The 21083-nt window shown below is 43.0% G+C and overlaps 1 protein-coding gene across 8 annotated transcripts in view; it reads left to right on the top strand.

Annotated features, from left to right (window-relative positions):
• Phactr2 (phosphatase and actin regulator 2) overlaps positions 1-21083 on the top strand; it is a 255920-nt gene that overhangs the window by 163736 nt on the left and 71101 nt on the right. For all 8 annotated transcript variants that reach the window (XM_029532880.1, XM_029532881.1, XM_029532879.1 and 5 more), the window contains exon 2: positions 15138-15305. In XM_029532880.1, coding sequence (XP_029388740.1) covers positions 15138-15305 — 168 coding nt within the window. The remainder of the gene's footprint in view (positions 1-15137; positions 15306-21083) is intronic.

Genomic DNA, 21083 nt, shown 5'->3' with positions numbered 1-21083 from the left:
CCCTCCCCTCTCCCCTCTCTTTTTTTGTTTGTTTGCTTGCTTGCTTGCTTTGTTGTTTTTCCAGACAACATACATAGTTTCTCTATACAGCTCTGTCTATCTTGTGGTTCACTATATAGACCAGGCTGTCCTGGAAGTCCAAGATCTTCCTGCTTCTGCCTTCTAAGTACTGGCTTCTTTCTAGTTTTGTTTTGTTTTGTTTTGTTTTATAATAGAGATGCCTTTTATGACCCCCTAGTTAGAAGAAGGGGGTGAAAGCAGAGAATCTGAGCCGGTCTTAGGCATGTCTGGAAAGCTCGGAGCTGTCAGCGGTGATCATGATCGGGAAGAAATTACTGTTTTGCGCTCACCGTGAGGGGAAGTAGAGATTTCTCAATAGAGATCCTTCTGGATGGTTTTCAGCGATTTGCCTTTGATGAAGTGTCTCTGCATTCCTTCCCAAGCTGCAGTTAAGCATTTGTTCACCTGAAGAAGTGTGTCAGCCAAGTCTGAGCCGCTCTTAAGAGCATTTATCATCCTTCCTGCTGTCTTTGGTAGTTTTCCAGTTTCAGACATTAGTGTTTGTTATATTATCTTTCAAAATATTTTGAGTTCTACAGGAACACACTGTTGGGAATAATTTCTTCTGAATGAAAAACCTGAAGACCTGATAAAATAAGTCATGACCTAGTTAGGCCAGGCCCTGGGAATTATCTGCCATATTTCCTCGCTGGGTTAGGTATTTATTTATAAACATCAACCAGAACTTTCTGTGACGTAGGTACAGTATGGAAGGCCAGAAAAAGCCTACTTGGTTCCTGACCTGATAAGACTAGATGGCAAGAGTACATATTTCCTCTTCATATGAAGGTGACCCTGGGTTGGGGAGATGGCTAAGATAGTGAAGTGCTTGCAAGCATGGGGAAATTGAGTTCACACCACAGAACCAACAAAACAAAAAGCCAGGAGTGGCGGCACCCACTGGAAATCCAGTGCTGGAGAGGTGGGAGGGGGAGCGCACATCCCTGGGTCTCATTGGCCATACCAGCTTTGCCTAATGGTGAGAGTGACAGACCCTGTCTTCTCAAATAAGTGGGTAACAAGTATCCCCAACTGACAGCTGCTCTCACTGGGTATGCAAACCAAACCTATGCCCCATGCCTAGCAGTGGCTGGTCAACACAAAACTAACTCCATGGTGTTTTGGGAGATGTTTTGTCCCATAATGTTATGTTTGGACTTTGTTTTTAACTTTACAGGTCTTTTGCTTCATGGCTTCTCCTATTATGTTTTTGTGGGTTTTGTGTATATATACATGTGCATGTGTGTGTGTGTGTGTGGGTGTGTATGTGCATGCACACTAGTGTGTATGTGAGTGTGTGTATATACATGTGTGTATGTGTGTGTGACTCATGCTTTTTCTATTTTTCCTGTTTTGTTTTATTCTGCTTTATTTCTTTATTCTTTTGCCCATTTTGTTTTCTAAAGAGAGAGAGGAGAAGGGGCAGGGTCAGATGGGTAGAGAGGGTGGAGCAGATTTTGGGGGGCTGAAGAAGGGGGACCTGGGATCAGAATATATTGTATAGAAAAATTATTTCCAGTAAAGAAAGAATAAAAGTAAAGTGGATGTTACCCACATCATGATGTTTGAGGTTGGTCCTCTGGCTTGCCCGTGTGCACATGGGCAAGCACGACCCTTGACCGGGACACACACATTTTTAAGGAAGGAAATGACTTTTTTTCCTCCTTGTTCACTTAGTAATTATTTGTATGTCTTTTGAAGACATCAGTGAATTGCATTTAGCCACTTGTAAGTTTCAGTTACAGATGGAGTCCCCAGCTTTCTCATACATATTTAGGGTGCCTTCGGTATTGAAATTCTTAATAAATACACTATGAGAAAAGAATTTTGGAATGAGCCAGTTGCTTGGAGAGTGTCCAGATTGGATTCAGGGGCTTTGAGTTTGGGGTTATACCCAAGTGCAGCTGGTACAATTTGTTTGCCAGAATGCTCACTGAACCCACATGTCATTTTAAAGAAAGAAACCAAAATGGGATATTTTGCAAGTGAAATACCCTTAATGGCTATACTGCAGTGAAAAAAAAAAAATCAAAATCAGTGGTAAAGGCATCACTGTCATGAGATGATTTTTAATTGGTCAGATTGTTCCTCCCTCTCAGGAGAACTAGCTGTACCAACTGTGGAATGTTAATCTCCTTCTGCTACTTTTCAATAGCTTCCTGTTTAATTTGAACAGGGTATTTCCCCACCTGTTAGGCTGCGTGATGAAATTAGGCTAAAGCCCTTGAGTAATTTCACTCCAAATCGTGACTCATAGTTTGGAGACTGCTTCATGTCATGCCTGTCATGGGAACCCTCAGTGGCATCACTGTGGGCCCAGCAGCACTGCCCTGTGCCTGCCCTCCTCACACACCAGCAGTCTACATTGAGTGACCACTTGACTGTCCCCATCCTCCCTTGCTGGCTCACCACTCCCTCAGGCAGAGATCCTGCCCGCTGAGTTTTTTCCTTAGCTCCCTGACCGGTGCTCAGAGAGTTGCTTGGTGAATTAATCGTGACGAAATGCTTCCATTCTGTACTCAGAACTTCCTTCCACATCTCCATCTTTTTGTAGTCGTCTTCCTTTTCTGGTCAGCCCCAAACCCGGCTTTCCCTGTAATTGCTTTCTAGCAATAATCCTACCCCAGCTTCTTAATTATTATTATTTTGTTAGTTTGCCTAGCTGCCGTGTACTTGAACTCACTATGTAGCCAAGGACTATCTTGAACTTCTAATCTTCCCACATCCATTAGATTGCTGGTATTGCTGGTGTATGCCACCACTCCTGGGTTCCCTAGCACTAGGGGTGGAGGCCAGAGCTTTGTGAAAACTGGGTTAGTAGTGTACCAACTAAGCTACATCCCAACCCAGCCTCACCCCTACATACACACAATCACACACATACTGCTCTTTAGTGGCAATCCTACACAAACGGGTAGAATTGACCTCTCCCAGGCTCTCTGTGCAACTTGCCACCATCTTGCTCTAGGGTTGTGTACATCTTCATGTGAAGTTGTGTGTACATCTTCATGTGAAGTTGTGTCATCTGGTGAGTGTTCTTGAACATGCCTTTGTTGACATCATCTCCCGACTTCCTGGTCACCTCATAGTCACCAGATGAGATCTGGATTCTCCCCCACCACTACAAGTCTTATTGCCACCCTAAGGAAGTGAGTCTCCCTTTGGTCCGTGTGTGACTGGACAAGCGTTCTGGCTTGCACAGCTCTATAGCCCTCTTCCCTGGACCTTTCCACCTCTCCAAACCCAGGGCCTTCTCAGACCTTGCTGGTGCTTCAGCTCCCTTCACACTTTATGCATTTAAACAAACAGCAAACAGATCTTTTCCTGGGCTCAGTCATCATCGGTGCCAAAAAATGTTCAAGGTTTCTTATTGCACAAAGCTTACTGTTCCCAATGTAATTGTTTCCCCGAGTTTATCTTCATCCCTCTGCAGCTGCTTTTGTTTGGAAGACTCCACCAAATTCAACTCCAACTTCTTGCCTAGTGTGTCAGTAATGCAGTTCTGACCGTCTTTGGACATCTTCCCCCAGATGTCCTGCCAACACCTGAGGTTCATGGGATCTAAGCACAGCCTAACAGTATTTCCCCTAAGTCCACTCTCCGCCTGACAGCTCCCACACTCTGTAGAGGTTGGGGCCGTGGAGACCTCTAGGCAGTTCCTCTCCTTCCCCTGCTGCATCCCTGGGATCCATCCATCATCCTCAGTCCTTTTCCATTTGCCTCTCCAAGTTCAAATGCCTGGCTTGTTTGCACTCATCTCTGAGGCCGGACCACGAGGATATAAATCTGGAGCCTTGGGACCCCGCATGACGAATCGACATAAATCCTCCTCTGTGGGATCTATCTTCCAGCATCCTGTTTTCTCTCTATATGCCTGCAGAGTTCATGTCTGTCTCCAGGAAATAATCCAGTATTATGTGTGGCCAACAGTTTCTTAGCAGATACCTGCTTTGGAGATTTGATGAGGTTTCTAGGTAATAGTTGGAGATGATAGAAGATAGATAGATAGATAGATAGATAGATAGATAGATAGATAGATAGATAGATGCATAGATAGATAGATACATACATACATACATAATACATTCACACATACATACATACACACATACATACACACACATACATACGTACATACACACATACATACTATAAAACATTTTAAGAGTTCTTACCCACCTTTCTTTGGGCTGGTCTGTTGATATTTCTGCCCCATGCATCCTATGGGGAACTTTCCATGATTTTGGGTGAATGAAAATTTGGCCATGGACTTTAAAATGATGTTATTGACTAGATTTTATTTTTTATTTATGTACTTTTTGTTTATTAAAATGATGTGATTAAACCTAGGGCCTTTTACATGCTAGGCTGGCATTCTATATAGGATTGGTCTATATCCCAAGCCTGCACACACACACACACACAGAGAGAGAGAGAGAGAGAGAGAGAGAGAGAGAGAGAGAGAGAGAGAGAGACATGCCTGTAAATGACATTGTCATGAGTCCTCATCACTGTGTGTGTACTGTATTTTCTGAGTCAGAGTCCCCCCCTGAGTATAAAGACCACCTGTCCTGCTAAGCTATCAAGCAAATCCCAGGGGGCCATCTGCCTTCACCTTCCCAATGCAGAGGTGCCTCCACATCCAGCTTTTTACAGGGGTCCTGGGGTTCCAAACTCGGGCTTTCAGACTTGTCTAGCAAGCACATTACTAACTAGACAATCTCCCCAGCCCCTTCCCTAATCCTTTTTCTTTCCTTTCTGTTTTGAGATAGGGTATTACTAAATTGTCCAGACTACTATTGAACTCAGCCTGTAGCCCAGAAAGAATTGGAACTTGAAATCCTCCTGGCTTCCTGTATATTGGTGATTATATACCCACATCACCAGGGCTACATTTTGTTTTGTTTTGTTTTTTTAACTTAATAGTTTATATATAAGACCTTTCATTTTCTCCTCTAATTTTCATCCATCTGTGTGTGCTCAGCCTAAACAGGGTGATCATTATCCCCAAACCAATGAGGTGAAATTCTGTCTTACTTGGCAGATTGTCCACAAAGAATATGAAGAAATTGTCCTTCTTTTCCCGAGTACAGCAACCCTTCATTCATCCCAGACCCTGGAGTTGCTGTAGGAGATGGTAAGGGCCAGAGGGTAGCAAGGTCAGAGACTGGTTGGTTCCTGTCTTAGTTTTCATTCCTTTAACTACTTCTTGTTCCTATACAGACCCCTCATCTGTTGGTAAAGAAACCTTTGCTTATAATGGTTGTAATGGTTTTCAAAAATTAAAATACTTTGTGTTTTCATTAAAGTTGATTTTTTTCCATTCACAAAATGACCCTTTGCCCACTAAATCAGAATTCCATTAATCCTCATACATGAATGACTTTATTTAATCTGTAAAATACCCTGTAGCAAGTCTAGGGGATGCTGTGCACGTCAGTGAATCAGGATGTCACACAGCTGCACAAACAGACTATCCTACACTTTGGGCCACAAGTTTTAACTCTGGAATTTTCTGTCAGTGCTTAATGGGCAGATGGAAGTCTTTAGTAGCGTTTTCCTTTGGGAATTTAGAAGGAATGGCCACTTCTGTTTTTTTGGTTTTTGTTGGTGGTGGTGGTGGTGGTTTTTTTTTTTTTAAGTTTAAAAATTGGTACTTTTGAATTTTGAGAATTAATTTTATGGTAAATAACAATTCTCTGTACAATGAAATGAGTACACTCAGTGGAAAATGAAGAGAAAAAGTATCTATTAAATTAACACTACTCTGTGCCTGCCGCGAGTGTAAATGAACTGTGATGGCATGGGACATTGTTTGAGAGTTCAAAACAGTACCTTCCCCAACTCTGGACAAATCCAAGCACGTGGCTGAGGGCAAACACGGGGCATGATTCACTCTCTGCGTTTACATCTTATATCCTTATGAAGCAGAGATCTGCTCTCACCCACAACAGCACTCCCTTCCTGTTTTATGTAAAGGGCGTTGTGGAGGCAAACCAGTGCCGTCTCATCAGCCCTATGACCTTAGACAAATTACCTGATTTCTCTGGGCTTCCCCTTCCTCTTGCACTAAATGGAACAATGCGAATAGGACCTGTTCCTTGTTCTGTAGTGATGGGTGATGAACAGTCTCCATGCGGCACTCAGAGCTGGTCTTCAATGCGACTCAGCCAGCGCAAGTGAAGAACCAAGAGAGCCCTGAGTAGTTGGAGAGGCACCGTGAGATCACCTAGCCCAGTATCCTGATTTACAGCGTTGAAAAATCGGGGTCCTCACTCAAGGTCACGGGGCTGCTGCCGAAGTAGCTGAGTTGGTCCAGGATCCAGGTCTCTTCTTTCTGGCTAAGTTCACCGTCCCGATTTCATGATCAAAATCCAGAACAGTGACCGGGATTTATTGGCCGTCCTGGTTGTGCAACGCCTGCTTTGCTTTCTGGTTTACAGTTGGCTGCTTTAGAGATACCAGGAGATGATTCCCTGGATATGCTCAGATAGGCTAATGCAGCCAGCCGGGTGGAAGGGAAGCTCCCCGACTAGGAATCAGATGACTGACACTTTGCATCTGCCGTTTATGTGAAGTTCAAAACACTCCCGTTTCTCTTTGAACTCTTCATAGTTGATCATGTCACGTGGTCAAAAAACATGACCTTATAAGTTGTTCATATTATCCCATAAATATGTGTCTATTGTGAGCTCAGCCCAGCAATAGCAAGGAGCTTCGAAAAGCTCGGCCATCCTGGATTCACTCCCTGCAAGGTACTTCTTCCTTTTTAATTCTCTCATCTGACCCCAGGTCACAGTCCGTCCTAAGAAACACTCCCAGCACAGTCAGCTGGAGTTCGTTCCTCCCTCCCATGAGTCCAGTTGACTTTTGGTTTTGGTTTGCATGGCCCACTGGCTGTGTCTGCTTCCTCGGCAGAGTGTGAGTGATTTCAGAGCAAGAATCCAGTCGGTCCCACTGGCTCTGATCTCCCTGGATTTTCCAGGGACATAGCACTGAGTTGAAGCCAGCCTTGTAAGAAACTGGTTGGGATTACTAGTGCTAGAGGCAGGTGACTATGACTTAAAATCCAAACTCCAACATTTAACTCTCGTGTTACTGCAGTAGGATAACTTCTATATTACTTACTCAATATAGTTTTAATCTTGGTCTTTGTGAATATAAACATGTGCAGACTGAATGCCCGATCCCAAGTTAGGTTTTTAATCTCTGTGGCTCTCTCACTATTTAATTGAAGAAATAACACCCTCTTTCAATACCTGTCTTCCACGCTGTTGTAAAAATTAGCCCAAATTAGTGCAGGCAAAGCACTTTGCTGAGTTTGTGGCAAATAGTAAGTGTTCAAGAAGTATGAGACATTATGCGTTCTGTTATTGCTAAAGCACTTAATACTCCTGGCTGCTGGGAGAGCAAAAGAACCCAATGTGAGCCTAAGAGTGAATAGCTCACGCTCTCTGCTTCTCAGGAGTCTGGGGACAGAAGCACGAACCTTGGGGTTTCTTTTCTGTCATTGTCCAACCCTTCTCTCAACATGGGAAATGAGGACACTCCGTTATTACAGAATAAATTTCAACCCTTTGAATTGACTTTTGAGTGTCAAAACTTTATTGTTAAAATGACCTCAGTAACTTAAAAATTAAGGACAGGGAAACATTGTATCCTGAACGTGTCACTCTGTATCAGCTGTACGTGACAACGATCCTTACATGGATGCGTGCACACGTGTGTGTTGGGGGATGGGTTTGGAATCTCCCCTCTGTACCTGGCCTCTCCTTAACAGTGACTGAGTCCTTGCTGATGTGGTGTGGACAGTGACCCCACTCTCCGCTCATATAGAAAATGTTGACTACCACTTAATCTGAGTAGGTCATGTGCTAAAACATGCTGAAATCGCAGAATGCCGGTCTTTAAAAACCCTCAGTGCCAAAATACAGGGAAAGGAAAGTGTTAGGAAAGGGAAGGAAGATGGACAACTGGAAAATGTTATCTCTCCAAAATCCTGGGGGTAGAGACCTTTCGTGTACCCCTCCACGCCTCTTAGAGCAGAAAGGACCCTAAAAATACAGATATCTAAGTTTATTTACCACGTTGGTGGCTATGATACATTAAAAATATGACTTTTCTTTTAGAATAGTTCTGGATTTGGGAACCTGTGGGCAAGGGTGCTTGTTACATAAGCGTCCGGACCTGAGTTTGAACCTCCAGCACCCGCATAAAAAGGGGACATGATGGTTTGTGCCTGGACCCCTAGCACTGTGGTGAGCAGAGACAGGAGGACCACCAAGGCATGCTGGCTGTCAGCCTAGCCCTAAGTTCAGGGAAGGACGCTGGCTCAAGAGAATAAGACAGAGATAGATAGAGCCAGACACCCAGTGTCCACCTCAGATCTGTGAGCACACCCACACACATTGGAACATACACACGCAGACATGTATTGTTTAAAATAAAAGAATAGTTCTAGATTTGCAGAAAAAGTGGAAAGATGGTTGTATTGTCATACACTGCTGCATTTATTTTCTCTTGCTCTTAGTCTCTTGTGTATGTGATAAACTTATTACAACCAAATGACAGACAGTGGCACCTTCTTACAAGCTGCAGTTTATTAGAATCTCAGCAGTGTTTCCTTGATGTCACTGTGTTTGATGGAAGGTCTCACTAAGATCCCATGTCACGGCCTCCCACTGTCAGTTACTCAGACTCCGTTTGTTTTTAATTACCTTGTTGGTCTGAGGTGCATCAGTCAGGTATATTAGGCATGTCCCTCAACTTGGCCTTTTCTGACAGTTTCATGTAATGTCCCTGGCTTGTGGGTTTTGGAGATCCAGATGGATCACAACACATGAAGGATGCTACTGTAAACACAATCTATCACATATGACAACAACCTTGGTCACCTTGGGTGAGGTGATTCAGTGCCCTTTATTATGAAGTTAGTGAGGACTCACTTCATAACCCTCCACACTGCTGCTCTCCAGAAGGAACTGCACTGTGGTAGCATGTAAGGCATGGGAACGAAAGCTCCTTCTACAATTACCAGAATTCATCTGCACAGATTCCTTTTGTCCCAAATTTATTTATTTAATATTTGCTTGTGTAAATATGGACCCAAAGATATTTATTTTAGATTTTTTTGTTATAAGTTAGTATTATATTATTTAGTATGCCCCAGTTGTTCAAACATTTGACTTTGCGTATCCTCTGAGTTCCTGCCCATGTTTCTCTGACATCTACTGTTCAGTTTGTTTACAGTATCCCCTTACATCCTAGCAATATAAGATGCTAAGGGCTTATCTAATAGTTCTGTGTCCCAACCCCGGAAGTGTCCATTTCTGTACATAATGGACTTTTTGATTTCCCCTTTATTGAAGAACACTATCAGAAACCAAGAAAGAACATATGTGCCTGGCAGTGTATATGTCCATGCTGATAATCTATTTCCTGTCTTCCTATCTTGCAAAACTTGGGTTTATGCAGTTATGTCCCAATTGTCATTGGTGTCATGCAGAACATTCTAGATTCCCACTTCGCTATCTGTAACTTCCACCATCAGCCATCCACTTGTGTCGTGTCTCACCATACACATACAGAGGTTTCTAACCTGTACCCAAATGGGGTGTCCTATAGTTGATTCTTTTCCTCTTCTTCATTGGTCATTCATCTTGGATGGCCTACTGGCCACCTTCTACATTTCTACCTAGTCATCATGGATCACTTGTAGCTTGTAGCATCCGTAGACTGTGACCTTTAGATCCACTTGGTTTTGTATGTCTGCCCTCATGGATGATGGCACATGCAGAGAGCCTTTGTTTCATTTAAATGGAGGGATGTATGTGCTTTGTGAGCGGGGGAGGTAGAGTTCAATCTTCTCCTTGAACTATGCTTGTGTTTTCTTACTGAGTGTTCTGTGACCGAAGAGGTTAGTGGTAGAACTGAAATGGAAACACACACACACACACAAAAAAAAACATGGTAAAACTCTATCATGATAATTTTAATATAATCATAATGATTGAACGACCATACGTGTAAGCGCAAAAGGAAAGATGTCTCTGAGGCCTATTTTAAGGAAACAAAGTTCAGTTTGCTTACTTTTGTTTTCGCTTTTTAGCTTCCTCAAAGTGTGGGCTTAGCAAAAATGTAAATACCACATATGATCTGTCTGGTTTTGTTATTATTGGATTTTATAAGTGCATTCAACTTCACCTGCAAGTACTTAAGGGTATTTAGAGAAAGTTGAGACCGTCTTTTTTCAACTACTTTTTCTCAAGGTGGCTGCCAGCTCGCCCCCAGTCAGCACCAGGAGATCTTTCACTGGGGCTCTTTTCTGAGTGACCTTTCAGTTACTAGATTTATGAATGGAACACTGTGCCTCATTTTCTCAGTGACTGAAATGATTGTGTGTGTGGAAAACGGGTGTCTGACATATCATAAAACACTAAATATTGTTTTTAAAGACCTATAAACTCTTGCACTAAATAGTTGGCCTTGTCTAAGAAGCCCGGTCTGTTCTTAGGTCTCAGAGGAAAGAACACCAAAGTTCACAATTTTAATGTAGTAATTATGTAGCTTCATTTATTTTTTTTTTTTTTTTGAGTTATATGGTCATGGCTGTGCTAAAGTTGCTTGCGTTTCTGTTTAATTTAAAATAAAACCTGCATGTGCTCTTTGAAGTCTTACCAGTTGGTGCTGTGAGGGCGCTCAGTGGTATGGACTTACTTGGCCAGGAAATAGCTCATGTACAAAATCTCCATATTCAGGGAGGTCAAGACTGCATTTCAGCATGCGCTACGTTTAAAAAGTAAATGTAAAATATAAGTCTCTAGTATGAACCAGAAGGTAATGACGGACAGGAAAGTAGATCATTGTTGCATGTGATCTACTCCTGTAATCCTAGCCCTTAGGAGGCCAGGGGAAGAGTCATATGAGTTCAAGGCCAGCTTGGTTTACATAGACCAGGTCTCTTCTACATAAGAAGGGCAAAGAAAAAGAAAAAAGAAAAAGAAGAGGAAGTTTGTCACCATTGCAAAGAGCTAGGTGGGATGTAGCCCTCGGCCATGTGTAAATGCAAGGTCTGTTGGTCTTAGATGGGAGAGTTTACAGAAACTTTCTGGGGTTTTTTTTTTTTTTTGATGATAAGTTTGTTCAAAAGAAGAAGCATAGAAATATCAGTGGTGATCCCAGTTTCTAGGTGCCTGGAAAAAGATTTATTCTGCCCATGCTTCACTGTTCCACCATGCTTTAAGGGAATCACAATAGCATTTGATCAATTGGGCCACCGTACAGCGTCTGACAGCAAGGGTGGTTCTGTCAGTTGTAAAAGCAAGTAGATTCATTCTGCCAGGGGGATACATGTGCATGTGCATGTGCATGTGCATGTGCATGTGCATGTGCATGTGCATGTGCAGACTCACACATGTGCACATATCCCTGTGTCTGCTGGCACCGGCCTCTGTCTTTGGTACTTGAGAGGAAGATAGGACTGAAGGTGGAAGAGAGAAGACAGAGTCATTCATTCCTTATGCAGTCACAGATTTAACTGAGTCAGTTTTGGGTTTTTGTTGTTGTTGTGTTTTGTTTTTGTATTTAATTCATCAACTATATTGCTCCACCTATGAAGCTATGTCATCCAGGAAGTTGCTGCATTTTTTTTTTTTTTACTTTATTTATTTTTACTTACAAGTTTAAAGTAGACTGAGCTCCCCCGGCTGGGATGGAAATCCCAGTCTTTATGGTCTGTCAAAGAACCAGGTATGTGGTCGGCGTGATAATGTTCACTCTCCAGTGTAAGAAAGTAAGAACAAACTTGGTGTTGGTCTGTAGCCATAGAGATGAATTTCAGATGGAAACCTTAGTTCCTCTGTTTGCACGAGTCAGCTCTTCTGTATTTTACAACATCCAGTTGTTCCAAATCCATCTCCTCCACGAGATTTCAATATCAAGCCCTGTGAGGAAGAGAAAGCACACGCTTGCTTCCTCGGTGGCTCGTCCTGTGGCTCACAGTAGGCAGCTGCAGGAATAGAAGTGAAGGCTTTAGTTCTCTGCTGGGGCTTCCCTTTGACTTAGGGTACAGACTCCCATCCCCGTGTATGGGTCTGGCTGCAAGTAGGGTTAGGGCCACTTACAGAAGCCTAGGTGGCACCTGGGATCAGAGTAGACATCGTAGACATCGTGAAAGAGAAGAGTGAGACTTGCCCTATGTAACTGGAAGGAAAATGCATGCAGATTCTGCTGTCTACATGTTGTAACTATTGATTGATGTCATTCATTCAGTTTGGAATTTCCTCGGCTCTTCATATGTCAGGGGATTTTTTTTTTAACCAAAATTTGAACTTTTTATGTATTATGTCATGAGATTCCACATCTTATTTCAACCTTCTGCTCCCATTGACTTCATCTAACACTTGTGCAAGCACGAAATGAGTGCCAGCTTGCCACTCGTGCATAGAGGTGAAAATCCAGGTTCTTGTTGACACCCTATATATGAAGGTCCTCATTAGTACCCAACAGGGGTAGAATTCTCAATGGACAGGCTTTAACACAACCCCAGTTGCTGCATGGGGTAAACGTCTAGGCTCCACACATGGTCTCCGCTGGCATTGTGGGGTAGCAGGCACGAAGGTCTTCTTGTTTTGCCTTCTGTTAGCACAGCTCTGGCAGACGTATTGGGCTCCTTGCTGGAGTCTCCTGAGTGTGAGAGCCTCACTCCTCCTGCATTTAGCTTTTGCTGGCATGTATGATCACAGTTTCCTTTGTGGGGTTTGACCAGAGCACAATAGTTGTGGTCTAAGCTTTTCTGTCTTCGCAGGTTGTCTTCCCCTCCTGACCCGAGTCTGGTAGCTGGAAAGGTCAGGCTTTGGTTGAGTCCTTTTGGTCCATGCCGACTGATCTATCTGGTTTGTTAACTTCTCCAGCTATAAAAGTGAGAGATGTAGCCGAAGTCCCCACAGAGCCCTGTTTTGGGGGGGGGGGGTCCTGAGATCTTACAGTGGTCTGCTTTCTCTCTACTTCACAATCATCTTCTTCAAAATCAGTAGTATGCAGGGTTGCCGTTGTTTTTCAAGTTATACTTAAGAAAAGGAATAGGAGTGAAAATATCTCCCTTGAAGTAGAAGTGCTTGCTTTAGATTTTTCTTATTCCTTGTCCCTTCCCCCAGATAGTTTTTATTATGAAAAAATTTCAAAACTACACAGAGGATAAATATATTTCATCATAGGTCTCACGTCTTTACCACCGAGCTTCAATAACTGAGCATTTGGCTGGGGTTGGATACTTACTCATCAACTCATCCCATCTGCCTTAGTTAGGGCTTTCCTGCTGTGAACAGATACCATGACCAAGGCAACTCTTACAAGGATAACATTTCATTGGGGCTGGCTTACAGGTTCAGAGGTTCAGTCCATTATCATCATGGTGAGAAGCATGGCAGCATCCAGACAGACATAGTGCAGGAGGAGCTGAGAGTTTTACACCTTGATCCAAAGGCAGCCAGGAGGAAGCTCTCTTCCACACTGGGTGGAGACTGAACATAGGAGACCCCAAAGCCCACCCAGACAGTGACACACTTTGTCCAGCAAGACCACACCTACTCAAACAGGGCCACACCTCCTAATCGTGCCATTCTTCATGGGCCAAACACATGAATATATGGGGGGGGGGGGGGTGTCAAACTTGTCAAACCACCACACCATCTATCCATTTATTTGTCTTTGATGGATATCATCACAATTCATCTGTAATCACTTCATCTCATGTATCAATCAGACTTCATTCTGTGAGTTTTCTAAGGTTAATTTTACATAAAGTAAAATGTGAAAAAAAATCGTAAAGATTGTGACCAGTTTTCTGTGATCCATCCAATATTGAGATAAATTCTGTCTCCCAGTTTTCTGTCTCTCCAGTTAATTCTACTGATTTTCTTTTTTCTTCTTTTTTTGTTTGTTTGGTTGTTTGGTTTTTTGGTTTTTTTGTCACTGATACGTTTTGCCTATTTGAAATTTTGATAAAAATGGATGCACACAGTGCATTCTATCTTCCATGTGCCCTTTCCAGCATGGAATTTCAGAAATGAACTCAGGTTGTTTGTACGAATGGGTTTATGCCATGGCTATATCAAAAGTAACAGGAAGAGGGGTCCATTCAACCTTGCACTATATCTTGGCTATAAAAATTCTATCTGTATTTATTTTCCTCCTTAATATTTTATTATGAAAGTTTCCAACGCTTCAGAGAAGATGAAAGACTGGAACTCATTTGCCACCTAGATTCAACACTTAAGGTTTTGTTGATTTGAACTGATTGTGCATTTGTGCAAATGCCCATTTTATAAACAGACTGAGTAAAGCCGTCATTTGTCATTGTCTAATTTAGTGGCATTGTTTTTGCCACTAAAATTTGGAGTTGGAACGATACAGGTCATTATTATGTCCTTTCTGTTTGGAATTTAATGTAGGGCAGCAGAAGGGTGTGTTTATTATTTTTTCTTTCTGAATAATAAAATACTGAAGGCATATGAAGATAATGCTTTGCCACATGCTGTGCCCATGTTTCCCACCGAGTTCCATTGTTAACGATAGCTACCAGTTTATTTGAGGCTGAAAGTTTGCTCCAACAGAAGCACACAATAGTGCTGGCATTATAAAAATAGATTTAGCTTCCTGGCACCACACTTTATTTTGTGAAGGAGAAACCATGACTATGAAGTCCTTGCTGAGAATGCCAAGCTAGCTGTGAAGGAGCATCCTATTGCAGGGACACCAAGACGTACTGATGTGTTGTTGCAGATGGTCTCGGCTGTGGTTCACGGCTCTCTATTTGTCTGGCCCTAACTATTATGTAAGTCTCTTGTTCTTTTTCTGTTTCCCAAAAATGATTGCCTAGGGGGACTATAACTCATGATTGATTGATTCCCTGATTGATATCAAGGGAGTCCTACCAGCTGCAGAATAGGACAATACAGACTTTATGTGAGATTCCAAAGAGTGCAGGAAAGTTGCTGTTAACAGTCCAAGAAAAGACAGACAGTGCTGTTTCAGACTTTCATGGCAGCTTTTCTCTAACTTGATTTTTCTTTATACAGTTGATGGACTAGACAAAGCCTCCATAGCAAACTCAGATGGCCCCCCAGCAGGTTCCCAGACACCTCCCTTCAAGAGAAAGGGGAAACTCTCCACCATTGGGAAAATCTTCAAGCCTTGGAAGTGGAGGAAAAAGAAGACCAGTGACAAATTTAGAGAAACCTCAGCAGGTACGATCACTCTCACAGTGGCAACACGATAAATGGTTAATGCTTTGAACTAGGTGAATTGTGTAATTTATGTGACTTTTTTTTCTGAGAGAATATGTATTTGCACTTAATATAAATTACTTCACTTAAGGATAAAACAATCTAACAGCTCTGACTGTCCCTAGTTTGTCCCGACTTGGGCTTTCTAACGTAGCCTTACACTAAAATACATTTTTATAAATTCATATCGATCATGACATGTGGAAAAGGAGGGGGAGAAGTAGAAGGTTGGAGGTGGGAGTGGTATCTCTGCGCGTCGAGGCGACAAACACCTGCTTTTTCATATCAAGACTTGTGTGCTGTCTACCTATTGCTACTAGGATAGACATATCTGTTAATTAAAATTATAAATTAAAAAAAGTATAAATTTCTTTGAGCAGAATCTTGTTATAGGATGACCCAGAACTCACTCCATGGCTGGCCTTGAACTCTTGAGCCTTCTGAGTTCACCTCTTAAATGCTAGGATTAAAGGCATGTGCCTCCATGCCAGGCTCAGAACTTAAAAAAAAAAAAAAAAGTCTTCTTTGTTGTAGTTTTTCCAGAGACAAGATGTAAATGACTGGATAAAAGGGAGTGTTGGCGTTTAATTTTAAATTCCCATTGTGTCTTTAGAACAAACCAATAGTCTCTCTCTTAGGAAAGATGATAGGAAATTATTCCATTGTCATTAATTTTTATACTTTTTGTACATCAATAATTACATTGTACTGGGCATACCATCATGTACCCCAACCCATCAGAGGGTGAGGCAGGAGGACTGTGAGCAGAGGCCAGCCTGGGCTGTATAACAAGACCCTATACCAAAGTAGAAGAACAGATGAAAGGAATATATATAGAGAGAAAATGGATGAAAAAGAGACCCTGTATGAGAAAAAATCCATCAAAAGAATTTCATTGGTTCGTACTTTACATATGGACTTGTGGGGGACATTGGTTTTAATTCTAAGCTCAGTCTAACCAAATGCTGGGTGTCCATGGCATTTTGTTTAAGGGCAAAAGACATTTATCTCTTGATGTAAGTCCAGCTTTCTCCATAACTGTTCAAAGCAATTTATCAAACTTTCTCACTACACTAGCCTGCAAACATCAGCAAGTGTGCAGGATCAAGGAGCAGATCTTACGGGCCTAACTAAGACCACCCTTGCGTCCTTGAGCTGTGAAACAGAATAGAAATACCAGACACGGCACAGCTGTGTGCATCAGGGAACGCAGAGCTCCAAGGGTCTCTGCGGCACTCCCAGGTAGAAAAGTGGAGGACTTGCTGTCTAATGAACAAAAATAACACCTGCGAATGCTTTCAGAATTGTCTTGGAGGAGGGATGTTGTAAAAGCTCAGAAGAAAAAAGATTGCTGGGAGCTGACATTTGTAGACAGTAGGGTCATTAGTTTATTGTTCTTCTTTGTACCATAGCAACACAAGGTAGAAAATGATGGAGACTTGGATTGGGGGGCGGTGGATACTGTGACCTTTACCATGTCTAGGGGCTTCCTGGATTAGAAACCAGTGGGAGATGGTGGACTCTGGGCTGAGTGAGGACCAGCAAGTGATTTCCTTCCTACCAAACACTAGATGATCCTGGTCCAACCAGACAGCCTCTGGGCCTGCTTTTTGTTTGTTTTGTTCGTTTATTCTTTGTTTCGTTTTGTTAAAAGCCAAGGAATTAGATGAGCTGGAGTCTCAGGTGTTTTCCTTCCTGATTCTGTACTTGGGACTCAGAAGACCCGAGGTGTTAGAGTTCCTGGCTAGGTATCTTGTTATCCCTGTTTTTCAAGAGTGGATGGAACCGGGTTGCCCTTCTGAAGCACTCCTCTCATGTTGCCCCAAGCATTGGTAGAATCTGTCTCTGCAAGTTGCCATGGTTACTCAAGATGGGAGCAAATCTCTGGACTACATTAAGATGCTGAGAGGAGACAAGAGGCTCTCAATTATCTCTGTTGCCCGTTACGTAGATCTGAAGCTACTAGCACGCCCCTTCTTAGGGCATGTACAGAGCATTTCTTCTTCCTCTTTCCTTGTTAGTTATTTGAATTATGAAATAGTCCTCGGCGTACTTGCATGTTTATTTTAAGGCTTTAATTTCTGTTAAGACCTGAAGAAAGTATCCATGAAGCTTAAGCAAACCAAAGGGGCTGAGAGTAGACCTCAGTGGTAGAGTGATCGATCAGACACTGTGTGTGTGTGTGTGTGTGTGTGTGTGTGTGTGTGTGTGTGTGTGTGTAAAGCGGAGAGCTAGTTTTCATTTTCATGTTGAAGAAAGATGGAACAGAAAAAATAACCAAGAAACGTGATCTAGGCCGTGTGTCCTCCAGCAGGATTGTCTACGCTGCCTGAGAGTGGAAAAAACTGAATTTCCTCAGAGAAAAGTAACTGGTCTCCCTTCCCTGGCTTTAGTAATCAGAATTTCATTTATGTTTTTTCCTTTCTAACTGTTTCCATGTTTTCTTTTTGTTTTGGGAAAAGGGATACAAGTGTAGCCTCCGCATCTTTGTTCCTTTTTTGATTTCTCTCAGTGTTAGGGATTGAAAGCAGGCCGTCCACCTGCTAGACAACCACTCTGCCGCTAAGTTGTATCCCCAGTCCTTGGATTTTGCAACCTGTTTGTGTCTCCCCGAGGTTAGACAAGCAAGCAAGGCCTCATGGGAACAGTTATTCCTCCACCTTTTGTGTAATGTTTCCATCAAGGCCAAGACTTTTGAAAACAGGCGGCACCTGCTGCTTTCACGTCCTCCCACACTCAACACCTATGTCTAGATCAGGGACAGCTCAGTGACACAAGGGGACACAGGGAACTCCGGGAGGGAATGTCTGAAAGCACTGTGTGCACATGCACTGAAGCATGTACTCTGCAATCTGAGCTACAGAAAATAAAACCGCATCTCTACACACACACACACACAGAGAGAGAGAGAGAGAGAGAGAGAGAGAGAGAGAGAGAGAGAGAGAATCTTCTGTCCTGACTTTTATCCTGTGCTCCTAGATAAGGAAAATGAAGGCGTTTATCTCCATGAGCACTGTGGTGTGTGAGTGCTCTTAGTAATGGCAAAGGCACGCCTGCCTGTTGAGATTTTTAGATAGAGTCATCGTAGCTACAGCATTCTAGGAATCCTACTAACTTGCAAAGAGCCATCTGGCAAAAAGTTGAAGTCACCGAAAGTGCACCACAGTCCCGAACAATAATAACAGTTTTCATTGATGGTTGTTATAGACCACATTCTCCTCTGAGAACTCCATTCAGATTGACTCACTGAGTCATGAGAGCAACTTATGAAGTCCAGGCGATGAATTACCCACTTCTACCAGTCAGGAATCTTGGCCCAGGACAGTCAGCTCACTTTCCTATGGAAATAGGAGTCTGGCAGCAAAAGGGCCAGTGCCCAGCCCACTCAACACGTCCTGTTACATTGTATTCCTGTAAGGTAACTTTCTGCACAGATCAGGAAAGATCAGCCCTCGCAGGTGTCACTAACACTTGGGTTTGCCTCGTAGGCTTGCTTTTCCTATAAGATGGATTTGGTCTGAGTAAAACTTCGGTTCTGCCTGGCTGGCCTGATTGCAGCGATGCATGTTCAGAAACTTGGCTGGCAAGGATCAAAATTATGTTTGCTCCTAGAAAAGCATAATATTGTCCGTAACCATGGAAGCATAATATTGCTGCCTGGGATTATTTTCCATATCTGCAGAGAAGGATGAAGCAAACGGATTTCTCTGAGATGGGGCTTGTTATGGCCTACTCTCATGTATAAGTCCCCGAAAGCTTTTTGATTCTTAAACTCTCATATTCCACTGAGAAAGTAGACTTGCTGTTATCACCATACCATATTGGAAGAGCAGAACAGAATCTGCCCTGTTTCCCAATTTACTGTAGCAGAGCAGAGTTACAGAAAACCTAGCAATGGGCACACAGTAACCAGAAAGTTCTTCAGGCAGGGCTTGTTGTGGTTTTGAGGAAGGGTCACTTAACAGTTTCATCTCTGCTATGCCTGGCACTGGTGCAGACCATGGTGGTATGAGGATGCCACTGAGACTGAAGTGCTCTCTCTTGCGTTATGGGCTAGTAGGGAAGAGGTGGAAAGTAAACTCAAGTAAGCGTGTGGAATATCAGAAAGTGAGCAGAGAAAAATACGGCAAAGAATTGGAAGAGGGACATGAGAGGGAGATCATAATTTGGAATGGATGGATCAAGGAGATGTCACTGGGCAGAAAAGCCCCACAAGGAATCATGTGAGTCATCACGTGAGATAGGGGTCACGTACACACCCTTCCGTAACCAGCGGTGTTAGCACATGATCATCCTAAACATCACCATCTCCAACAGTTGGGCATCCACAGTGTGTGACACTCAGTCACCAAGCAGTTACCGCATCTGTCGCCAGGACTATGTCTAGTGAGAGCTGGGTGATGTCTTTGGGATACCTGTCTCCTCTCCACCTGTGTCCATCACCTGTTGCCCGGGTCACAGGAACCACGTCTGAGCTGTCTTCCTCCCTGGGGCCTATCTCTCCCATCAGGGTCAAGACTGTAGTTTGAATTCCCTTTGATCTCTGAGCATCTCTCTTCAGCGTTACTTATTCACATTAGTTTTCTACTCCTAGATGAATTTCATCTTTTTCAGTTCAGAGCATGGGGCAGCATTTCCCAACTTTCCCTTTTAATGAGAAGACTCTATAGATGGATTGGATTTGGGGTGTGGGATGGGGGATGTAGCAGTCGTAGCCAAAAGGCTCCTTCAGTGATCTCCAGGTCAAGCTTCCCAGTTATAGGAGATAATTTGGGCAGCCTCTTTTAGAAACCTTTCCCTGTAAGTAGCCCTTAGAATCAGGGTTTTTCCCCTGGACACTGATCTGTGCTAGCCATATCAAGCTCAATGAACCTTGAGTCCACAGGAAGAGATATTTAATCCCCATGGTCACAACAGTATTAGTCTCTGAGATCTTAGAGTCAATTGCAGTGTGGCTTTTGGGAGCACAGACCTGCAAAGGTTCTTGACAATAGTAATTGTCAGTCACTGAACGTGTAACCATGGCCTTTCCAAAAACAAAAACAAAAACAAAAGCCGTGTCTGCGTCTGTATCTGTCTGCCTTCTGTCTGTCTGACTGTCGGTTGGTCTGTCTGTGGTACAATTCTAATATTTTTTAAATATCGGAATAGCTTTGCCCAACCAAAGTTAGGATGCATCAGTGTCAGCTCCCTGCTCCCTATGCTGCCTTTGTGTAATTTAACCTCCCCCACTATACTTTGCCTGACTTGGGTCAGTTCTTCATTGAGATTCACTCTGGCTTTTTTTTAAAAAATAGCATTAATGCATTCTTCACAAAAATCTTAAAATTCATACAGAATCAGAAAAGGCCCCAAATAACTAAAACAATCCGTAGCAGAAAGAGCAATGCTTTAAGTGTCACAGTACCTGACCGCAAATTATAATGAGGAGGCTAAAGAGAGGACTCAGAGGTAGTGGCAGGTACTACTTCTGCAACTTACAGAGGATTGGAGATCTGTCTCCAACATCACAGCAGGTGGCTGATAATCACCTGTAACTACAGCATCAAAGGATACAGAACCCTAACTACAGCATCAAAGGATACGGAACCCTCCTCTGGCTTCAGCGGGTACCTGCACACATACCCAAGTGTGTGTGCCCACGTGTGTGTGTGTGTGTGCCCACGTGTGTGTGTGTGTGCCCATGTGTGTGTGTGTGTGCCCATGTGTGTGTGTGTGCCCATGTGTGTGTGTGTGCCC

The sequence above is a fragment of the Mus pahari genome, chromosome 21, assembly GCF_900095145.1.
Source record: "Mus pahari chromosome 21, PAHARI_EIJ_v1.1, whole genome shotgun sequence".
Classification (NCBI taxonomy): domain Eukaryota; kingdom Metazoa; phylum Chordata; class Mammalia; order Rodentia; family Muridae; genus Mus; species Mus pahari.
This window is presented reverse-complemented; position numbering and strand designations above follow the sequence as displayed.